Source organism: Opisthorchis viverrini (genome assembly GCF_000715545.1).
Source record: "Opisthorchis viverrini unplaced genomic scaffold opera_v5_764, whole genome shotgun sequence".
Taxonomy (NCBI): Eukaryota; Metazoa; Platyhelminthes; class Trematoda; order Opisthorchiida; family Opisthorchiidae; genus Opisthorchis; species Opisthorchis viverrini.
In genome coordinates this window covers 27,851-39,153 of record NW_008752435.1, presented here as the reverse complement: position 1 = coordinate 39,153, position 11,303 = coordinate 27,851, and the positions used below count along the sequence as shown (strand labels likewise).

At 43.3% G+C, this 11,303-nt stretch overlaps 1 protein-coding gene across 1 annotated transcript; it reads left to right on the top strand.

Moving 5' to 3' along the window:
• Positions 1-2,516: 2,516 nt before the first annotated feature.
• T265_15712 (hypothetical protein) lies at positions 2,517-2,753 on the top strand (the record flags this gene model as incomplete). The annotated part of the gene is made up of 1 exon (XM_009178997.1): positions 2,517-2,753. A coding segment is annotated over one exon (237 nt), but the record flags the coding sequence as incomplete, so codon positions are not given.
• Positions 2,754-11,303: the final 8,550 nt, after the last annotated feature.

Genomic DNA, 11,303 nt, shown 5'->3' with positions numbered 1-11,303 from the left:
CCCCGTCAAACCAGATTAGTTGGTCACCACCACACGACATTAACGAGGGTTTACGGATGCCGACTTTATTGCTTCACCGAATGCGCACAAGCCTCTGAACCTCTCAGATAAGCGCCTACTAGAATCGTTGTCTAATATTATATATATATATATATATATATATATATTAGGTAAATGCAATCTATCCAAATATTGCACCCAAATCTTATCCCTTGTTCGAACAAAATTACTGGGGTACAGCTTGCATTATTTCGAGCAAAATATATCGACTGGCTTTTGAAACAACGTTCTTTGATAGGCCAGTTCTAGTAGGCTGTTGATATCGCCATCCGCGCCCTATAAGAAGCACTATGCAGGATTTTTGTATGAATTTCTAAGTTTCCAGTAGGCAATCCAGATAAGTAAAAGAACATACGCTTTAGGTTTAAATTCTAGAAAACGGGCACCCCAGCCATAGGAACGCAAGTGTCCTCCACTTCATTGACATTTTTCGAGTTGCTCAGATTAACGTGTTAACGAGACGTGCTGGCTGGCGTCTGGAGTGAGGGTTGAATTCCGCTTAAGGAGCTAATGTTTTCTTCCCTGCCAGCAAAATACCGAGCATATTTTCACGTGTAATTCAGTGAGACAAAATTCCCTAGTTCGGTGTATTGTCCCGTCCAAGTCGTTCTCCGAGGAATCGACCGTTAAAGTGACCCATCATTTCTTCCGGGCGGCTAAATGCCGGGATATAAAAACCAGTGTGATTTTCTTATTAGAAAATCTACTGATAATCTGATATACTTGACTAACTTTTGTTAAGCTTTCCGGTGGATCAGGAGGTATATACATGTCTATATACATCGTCTACACATCACAGTTGGCCTGCAAACGCTACACGACCACAGTTCTGATGCCGGGAAATAAAAATCTGCTTGATCTACCTCTTAGAACGCAAACTGATTAACCTGATGTATTTGACTAACACCTGCTAAGCATTGAAATCAACCCAACACAACTGTTGGTGAAGCAGTATATTTGGCAATATTTAATTCGGCAAATGATCCATTATGAACCTTAGTATTGGTAGAAGAAGAGATCTAACCATGACAGTAGGATTCCTAAATTGTCCACAAATTAGTCGATGTAGATGTATAATCTCAGTCTATCTGTTGACAGGTTCGGATAACCAAACATTCGCCTTGACCTTCAGTTTATGAGAAATTCAGTGCCTCCATTGTCCATCGCTGCCCCTGGTCTCGCAGAGGTGTAGTACATCCAGCTACCCGCAGAGTTTCCAGCCAGTGGACTCTACGTTTGGTGGTTACGATCTATCCCATTAAAAGGAGTCCCTACACCATATTTCCACCCGGCACGGAAAATCGTGGAACTTCATCCACTACTCTAGTGAATAGGCAACGGACCGCATACATGAGTGTGCAGCGGATATTTCCTTGTTCCCTCATCGGTGTTCACTAGATCTCGCGTCACGAACACTCAAACCAGTTTACAATTCCTATCCCGTTCGAAACCTTACCGACCACAACTCCGTTCCCGTCTTGTACGCATTGGAACGACTCTACGTACTATACACACATCAAACCCCTCACATATAATTAGAAAGACCACTGTAACCTTTTGACTTATTCTATTGTTAGCGCTGTATGCATGTTACAATGGTGCAACTAGAAACTGTAAACTACTATCTACCATAGTAAAAACTGTTATTAGTGCATATGCTTTCCAAGATATTTTATGATATCGATTATGATGCACTGTGCACTAATAAGTGTTTTTTCCGCACTGTTACAAAAAGCCACTGGTTAATATTCAACAATTGCGTTAATTAAGATGATCCCACTGTATTTCCCACAAACAGATAGGTAACTTCTTTTGTGGATTTACATGAGGCTGCTGTCTGCTCTTGACATCTATCCCTGCATTTGCACGAGAGGCAGCTGACTGTGTTTAATAGTGGGTTTTGATTAGCGGTCCGTCCGACAATGTGATGTGGTTTCATTCAGACTAGTGAAACCAACACATGCTCCCTATACACTGCCAGTTTATTAACACTTTCAGGCATCACCAGATATACATTGATTTTTTTCACTGGTCGTCACATTCTACCACCAAATCGATCGGCTCAATTACTTGCATACGCAATTTGGAGTACGAACGAAAACAGGCTATTGCCGACGCTCCCTTGTTTCTTTGCCACTTGACTGGTTTTGCTGGTACTATATTCCACTACTAGTAATTTCCTCCTTGACGCATCCGTTTGATTGCATGGGTAGGCTAATACTAGGTTCACTCTCCAGACAGCCTTCTTTTGTTCTTCACCGTGTGGCTTTCAAATAAATTACGGATTTGCAGCTGAGAACTGTCACTTTCGAACCGTGATGCTCATCAGCAGTTACACGGGCGTACCTCGAAGGCCAGCACACACCACCAGGATTACTAATGAATCACGCATTATTCTCCAGTATTTTATCTAGTCGAAATTAATCGGAATCTTCCGTCATTTCTGTTTATTTCAGCTACCAGGGTCTTTGGTCGGTACTGATTTTGTTGCCACACTAAAGAGCTGGTTTGCCGGAACTTCTTGCCAATTTACGAGCACCATAGAAATTGGCGTCCGTAATGGGATGCAAGTTCTACATGGAAAACGCTCACTTATATCTTCCGATATTCAAGCTCTCGGACGAACCCATGAATTGCCGACGCTTGTTTCTTTGCCACTTGACTGGTTTTGCTGGTACTATATTCCACTACTAGTAATTTCCTCCTTGACGCATCCGTTTGATTGCATGGGTAGGCTAATACTAGGTTCACTCTCCAGACAGCCTTCTTTTGTTCTTCACCGTGTGGCTTTCAAATAAATTACGGATTTGCAGCTGAGAACTGTCACTTTCGAACCGTGATGCTCATCAGCAGTTACACGGGCGTACCTCGAAGGCCAGCACACACCACCAGGATTACTAATGAATCACGCATTATTCTCCAGTATTTTATCTAGTCGAAATTAATCGGAATCTTCCGTCATTTCTGTTTATTTCAGCTACCAGGGTCTTTGGTCGGTACTGATTTTGTTGCCACACTAAAGAGCTGGTTTGCCGGAACTTCTTGCCAATTTACGAGCACCATAGAAATTGGCGTCCGTAATGGGATGCAAGTTCTACATGGAAAACGCTCACTTATATCTTCCGATATTCAAGCTCTCGGACGAACCCATGATAGATTTTTAGCCTATTCTATATGAATGTGTAATGAGGAAATAGCTCGATGTAGCAGACTTGACAGACTACCAAAATCACGCTCGTCCATGACCGATGCACTTTACAAGGTCATGCTACAGGTGGGTTTGATACCTCAGTGGTGTTCAGCAATTTCGTCTGTTGTAATCATTTGGCCCCACAGGACGTCTTGATACCACTAAAATCACTCTGCCTGCTAATGTCATTATTCAGTTCAATGAATGGCTAATTAAAACCGTTGGCCAGCCCCTTTCTCCATGATGTAGATGTGTCCTACACAGTAACCTGGAGTGACGTTTCACCAAATTTATTGTTCTACGCACAAGTGTACAATCTGCTGAGTTTTCGGTGTAACCACACGACAAAATATGCTCATGTGCACAAGTGATTTTGCCTGGGGTGTTGTTAATTCATAGTGCTGTTTGTACGATGGTGAAACAGGTTTTCTTCGAGAATTTAGGTTACCGATCAACTAACCCAGTAACTCTGTGGCATGTTTCTCCTCCTTAGGTATTGATCATCAACGTATGGTTTTGTGTCCCTTGCAAATATATACTTCATATACAATTATCATTTATTTTTGAAGAGCAGGGTCACAAACATTAAAAGTGAATCCAAGCGACGAATGCAAGATGGTAACAGGAGCCTATGGAAGAAAAGAGGGTGACGTCTCATTCGTGTTAACAACAGTTTCAGTCAGATGAGGTGAGTCCCAACGTATGTGAACATTTTGATATGGAAACACGCGTCCAAAGACCAACATTTAAAGAGAAGACAAACCATGCTGAATGCTCTTCAAGGCGCGGTAAGCGCTCGGACAATCAAGACCCGCACAAAGTTTCCATCATACTAGGTCTGGTGTGAGATCAAATGGCAAACGTGTACATTCAACGGCATGTGCCACGTAGAGAGCCCACAGTGGCAAGCAAACACAAGTCACTGACTGTGACCTTAGGAAGCCGTCGTCCAGTAACTGCCTTGGCGGACTGAGGAAAGCAGATAAGAGATGATCATCGGTGGATGGCCATCACAACTGATTACACGTAGAGCCGAGATTATGGCGACGGATTATTCATTAGCACCATAAGTCTGCTTCTTCTCATTCCACACAGTCACTCCGAGACTGTCATTCGAGACCATGCTGACGTCTATTACAGTTGCTCGGCGATCACGAACAGCGACCAGGTCAGGTTTGCTGGAAGACGTCAAAGTAGTTGCTCTCATCTTCTCGAATACGTTGTATACCAGTCGAAGGGGACTTATAGTGAGATCCCTTGCAACCCGATTACGACAAGTACATCAGGTGTCAGGCGTGATCCAGCAGGATTGCAAAATTTGCACCAAACTCTCCTGTTGTTCACAGTTTTCACGACATAATATCGTCTGGTCAACATGACCATGCCGAGCGCTTCTAACTCTCGTCCTAAGCAGGTTGCACCGGAGCTGGATACCGCGGATAAATATCTGAGGAAACACGGTTTCTGGAAATACAATCGATCAATTAGAAAGAGGCGAGGCGACCGACTCTCGTAAACCGCAACCGTCAACCCTGTTTTGCAGACTATCACCCCAAGCAGCCACCAGGTCTTCCTTGGTGTTTACGCATGCACCATGGACTCAAATCGGGAGGCTGAGATCCCGGACAATTTTTCCGAATGCGGAATCGTTGACCAAATTGCGCAGTACTCGGCACTGAGCAGAAAGGATCTTTTCCATACGCGTTCTCCGCTACATCGGCATTGTTGTACTCAGACTTGGTATATAAAGTCCCCCATATTGCTTACCGGCGTGGATGTAGCTTCTGGGAGTATCCCTCGTTGGACGTAGCCAGACACGATTATATTGCCTGATGTAGTTGTGGATTGCAGTTTTCACTTACATGAGACAATTTCTGTCGATCATCCGTTCTTCTTCGCCCTCGTATTTGATTCCACAATGCCCGTATTTGTCGGACATGTTGTCGATCCAAAGTTCGACCAATAACCGGGTGACTGAAGTTCCATCAAAACAATTTGTAATACCGAACTTGTTGCCTTCCTAAACGCAGCAATGCCGGATGCAAACTGACGCAAATATCACACAAACGTTGCACATTAAATCGGGTGTAATTTCGTGCAAATTGTGCGATCAACCGGAATGAACATATCTTCCATGCATGCAGACAGAGCTCATCCAGGCGTCACTCACACTCTTCACATACTTCGAATTGATTGGCTGGGCGACGGAAAGTAAGTCTGATAACTTTGGGCAGATTATTCGAACACATACTGCCTTTCAGATAAAGCGCTTCCTTGTATTAAGCGGAACAGTTCTGAAAGTGAGCGGACCAGCTCAAATGGCACACTATGTTGTCCTCGTGAATGTTCGTCGCTAAACACTAATACAAGCCCTAGTTACCAGATTCGCACGATCAGCTTTAAGGTTAACGTTCACCATGGTATCATACAGTCGAGAATTTTTGAAAAGTATGTGAATACTGTGTCCAGCTCAACGAACAAAGTGTGGATTCGGTGAACTGTGTCGTCGGCCAGCATGATGAGCGAGGAATCTTCGACTGGAATGGCAGTATCGCATGGAAAATTGTTATCAGGCAATCTGTTTAACCATTCTAGTCCGATCGGTTGGTGAAATGTTGATTTTTCGAGTTGTGCAACCCTAGAATGCCTGTAAAAATGAAATATTACTCCAAGAATGGGAAAAATTATTCCGGCTACGCTTCAGCATAGAAAAGCGTTCAGCTGTAGCACCCTTCCGGTGCCTAGCTGCCATGCCACCCGAAGGGAGCACGAGGGCTGGGATACTGCCAGGTTGCCCAAGCCTGGACAGGGGAAGTCGAATGGCGGAGGTCAGATTTGAACCACGAACCTTCAGGTTAGTAAATCCGCGCTCTAACCACTTCGGCCATTTCGCCCCTTCAGCATAAACGTACCGGTTTTGAAAAGTACATGGTAATCGCCTGGGAGAACCACCTAGTTGGTTTGTCTTGTGCTCGCCTTCGGCGTACTGTACAATGCCGGTTGCATGACAGTCCACTGTGTGAAGCACGTATGACGTTCAACTCTTGCGTTCGATGTCACTGCCTGCACAGGTGTTGCACTGTACTTGAAGCTGTACTTGCGCAGCGTCAGGGATGACAAACTGAAACTCGTGCAAGATTACTGATTTCACTATACGGAGAAGAATCAGCTTTCCGCTGAGAACATCGGCGGCTAGATTTCACGTCAGCTCCGTCGAATCATCCCTTCATACACCCGTTGCTCACAAAACCTTTGCTTTCATCGGGTGCAATATTGATGATCGTGCTCAATGCTCGGAAACGCCCCGCTAGTGGTGATCCACCCTCCAAAGAAAACCCAAGCCATACATTCACACGGTCGATAAGTACTGCCGAACTGGTTGCATACCCACTCATGTTTTTCCGCTGGTTTGACGGAACAGAAACATGCATTTTGATCTAGTTTCCGATGATGCTGATTGATAGTAGACTGGGCGAACTCATCAGTTATATGGCAAATTGCTGGTGATAAATAGGAGTGAACGAGAATGCTATCGAATCTCCCGATTTTCTTACACCGATTTGTGTTTATTCGAACATCCCGAAAAGAGAGAGAAAGTATCGAACATGCATCGGTTTATTTGATCACCCCACTGGAACAGCGAACATCACGGAATGGTTGATATTTTATTCTGAATCCAACCAAGATTTGATGTCACGCGGACCGGAATTGAGGGACTGCATGTATCGTTGTCAAGACAAACCCTACTGACCGTGGGTAATTTCTCACGAATTCAGCTCCACGGTCGCCCTGAAATTATGAATGAAAAGGCATTTCATGCACACAAATTTACACTGCATCACCCAACACAATTATTGTTACTTCGTTCGCTATTAGTCACGAATTTCGTTGATTCAAATATATTTTTACAAACAACTCTATTAAATGGAAGGACTTTGGGGCACCAATTTGCCACGTGGATTGGGAAAACACGCTAGGTTACTTATTTGAATGATCAGAACAGTAATCGTAAGATGAGGTTTGGTGCACACAAAGACAACGAAATAAACAGTTACGATCAACTGACCGTCATCAAACGTCTTGCTAAGTCGTTGTCGACGCAAAAAGTTGTAAACAGAATTGAACATGTTGTACAATCCGTGGCGTTGAGCACATCTTTGTTGTGTATCAGCTTTAAATGTTTCGGCGTGAGCGGTAGTTGGAATTATGTTAGGATGCAAGTAGATTCCAAATCCGATTCATTCACATTTGGCGGCGTGGAATTGTTTGTGGTGGGGAGATTCACGACACTGATGTTCGGTCGCCTGAGATCGAATGGTGTGAATAACTTGACAAGTGCGATATAAAAAGTGTCTGTGTGAGATGAAAGTGAAATGCAACTTGATGCGCACAAACAGAAGGAGCAAAGCAACAAAACAAAATGCACCAGATCTCAAAATCATTCTAGTTTTCAAGGTGTAAATCTGCACATTTTCGCCCAAATAAGGAATTGTACCGGTTCAGAAATCGGTGTGCATAGCGGCCCCATTCAAGACTCGGAGGAAATTCAAACGGGAGAGCGTGTATGGAAAACATTGAGGGAAGTTCATTTGTCTCAAAAAGTGATGTACAGTTTACTGACGCAAAACTTATATATTGCTCATGTATTGCACCACGTATTTCATTGCTGCCTCTCCTTCTCCGAACAGTTCTTCTATAAGCAGCCAACGGAGATGGTTTCTTCGAAGTTGCCCAACCCGAAAGCCTATTTCCAGGATGATCACAGTACCAACTCACATTGAATTTCTCTGTGTTGCAACTTTGATGAGAATAAACAAAGGCGGCTGAATAACTCTTGAAAATTACACCATGATTCACTAGCTGAATATCTTAGCGACCACGTCGAATATTAGAAAAAAAAATCACAAAACCCAGAAGCCTGATATCTTGACTCACGGTTTCCAGCAGTATAGTTTTCATGCGGATAACACGTTGGCGAATGTGCCACATGTATGTTCGGTGGAACTCCATTACTGTGGAAAATGAAGGGAGGAGAATTTTACTACGGCATGTCCCCACACTGGAGGTCAAACAACCCAGATTCACTGCGTGATTTTGCACAGAAATTCCACGTGTCGAGAGCCTCTAATGCAGTTTGTAGCAAAGCGGAAACATTTAGCTAAGGAAACATTCATTGGAGCGTTGATCATCATTACAATTGCACATTGAGAACAACCTTCATTATATCATCATTTGCACACCGATCATGAAGACAGAAAAATTGGGTAACCAAACACCGAGTGCAGTGACTGGTGTAACTAAATCGGGAATTCATGAGTGACTGTGGACACTTCATCTGGGATTGATGGGCCACTGAGCGCGTGCCTTAGCGATATGTTGTCTTTCACCATGTCTTCATCCAAGTAGACAACACTGATCAGTGCTGCTCAGTCTGTTGCTAACGAATTTGCGTCCAAGTAATTGCTCAGATTTTGCTGTCTCGTTTCACCATCCATTTGGTCGTGCGAGTAAGGATCTCAGAGGCGGTTGGTCAACTGGCTCACAGATTACGCAATCAAGGCGTGTGTGGTCGGCTCATTTATTGCGGGTGAGTTATTTCCTCAAAAAATCATTCAACGTACATTAAAAGTACCGATTCTTTAATTGTGCCAGACTGTGGCCAACCTTTAGAATCACCTAAGCTTAAGATTTGAGATTCTAACTTCCTCAGCTCACGGTGGCGAGGCTTCTAACATATGTGGCAATACAATAGACATTTCAGCATTGCTATCTCTAGCCAGAACTGATACGGATACCGAAGTAGACCAATTTGTTCACATCCTGATCCGGCCCGTCCGCAAGAATGAGGTTCCGATTCAGTGTGATATCAGAACTCGGCTGTAAAATGCACACCGAGCACTGAGGTAGAATCATGCATATTATCTACTATGCTGGAATAGCAATGAACAACTTTGAGTTTTGCGTGCCTATCAACTGTGAGGACACTCCACGCGAGCATTTCGACCACATGGGCATCAGGAGCCTGGACTGGGACGTCCATGATCATATCAGCCACAAATTAGGAGAGGGCACTCTCACAGAACAACGTGTGATGAAGCGTACCAGTGGTTATTCATGGCGGTGAACTATATTGTCAAAGATACTCACAAGGTGCAATCAAAACTGCGGTTTACCGGTAGCACATACGAATAAGTACAAGGTAAACGTAGTTCTAAGCAGTGATAGCAATAACCTACAACGAAATGTTTTGATATAGAGACAATTCGCTTGGAATGGCACAACATGAACGAGATTCAATACACAAACAACCTACCGCAACATTAGGGTTTCCTGCTTCAACAACCGAACGAACAATTTGACGATTGAATTCAGTACAGCGGTGAGCAGCCGTTAATACCCATTTGCTTGATAAGGCACTACCGGAACAAATAGTGGTGGACTGTCACTCCCTAAATAAGTTAATTTTACTGCCCATGTGTAGGTGCCTTGGACTACGTTTGTGCCACCAATTATGCGTTTGTCGACGTGCGCAACATCAACACATGTCAGCCCTGAAGCGGTGCAAGCAAAGGACACGGCAAAACTGAGCTGCGCACACGTTGTGACCAATAAAGAGAACGATGAATGGGGATTTCCCAAAGAAAAGTAGTAACTAGCAGAGTGATCTTGGATCGTGAGCTTACCAGCTGTAAATATCAGGATCAGTACCTGAGGTCTGCACTCCTAGAATCTGAAATAGATGGAATCTGAAATAGATGAAATAAATGGATAACATCTACAAAAGATCTAGTGAATATACTCAACTTATAATAGACGGATGATTGTAGAAATAAAGATTTAAGTGTAGGGGTGAGAAGATGAAATATTTGACAGGATCTTCAAAGCTAGTTTAGGAGTTAGGAATTAAGAGTTAATTAAGAACTCTACACCATAATCACTAATGCGCGAACAAAGGCGTCCCATTCTTGTGATATGCTAGCACAAGGAGTGAACTCAAAGACACGTAGCTTACAGTGGATGATGCATCGCTTTTTCCTTCCTCCTTATATATCCTTCTGTCTCCGAGAGCAATCTTTCCATGGCTCGCTTTGATTACGTACAATAGGTCAACATGACCTACAAGATTGTTGGTTGTAAGAAATTCAACAATTCGTTGTTTCCCCTCCGCCGAGAACTGAGTAAACATCGTGCTGAAACAGTCAATTATCTGACAACATGTTCTTCAATTGTGTTTACTCTTGTTCGGGTCAACTTTTCATCTCTTATGGAGGAACATATCTGCCATAGTACTCTGTCTCTATTACTGGTGTGGTTGGTCTATTCCCTACTTCGTTCTACTTCAGTTATTGCACAAGGCTTTTGTTTGTAATGGGCGTTCAAAACACTGACAATTATGTGAAACCCAATTAATTATGGATACGTATGGATGATAAATTCACCCGGCGTTCCATTCAATTTCATTTAGTCTCCAGCTGTAAACAAACATGTCTGGACTGGAGGCACATCCAACGCCTACAACGCATGGAGCAGTGCTTCAGAACAATTTGGTCCAAATTGAACTACAGCGGTGAAAAAACCTATAAATCACTGAATTCATTAACATGCTTGCTTGACATGTCCGAGTTTACCAAGTGACTATTATGATCTTTAACTTTCAAATTTTGGGGTTTGAAAAATTTTAGTTTTAGAAAATTCCCGCGGATTGATTGAAGCGCTCATGTGCTATGTTATACGGAGATGCTGGTTGAAAGTGTCTGAATCACTGATCTTTACCAAACAGAAAGGTGCATGTTGGAGATTCACTCTCATAAGCCGCGTGATAAGATTTCTGAACCGTATCAAGAATATGACTTGCGATGTATGTGGGAAAATATCTGAATACTCTCGGGTTGGTTACTAGTGAAGCGAATGTTTACAATCAATTCCTTCGCTTACTTTGGACAAGTATCTGCCAGTAAATGTGAGTACGGCATATGTGAGTTAGAATTTCGGGGCCTATGTGTACGGCTCGTGATGTCTAACTAATGCCGTCTCCATCGGATGAGTGAACACA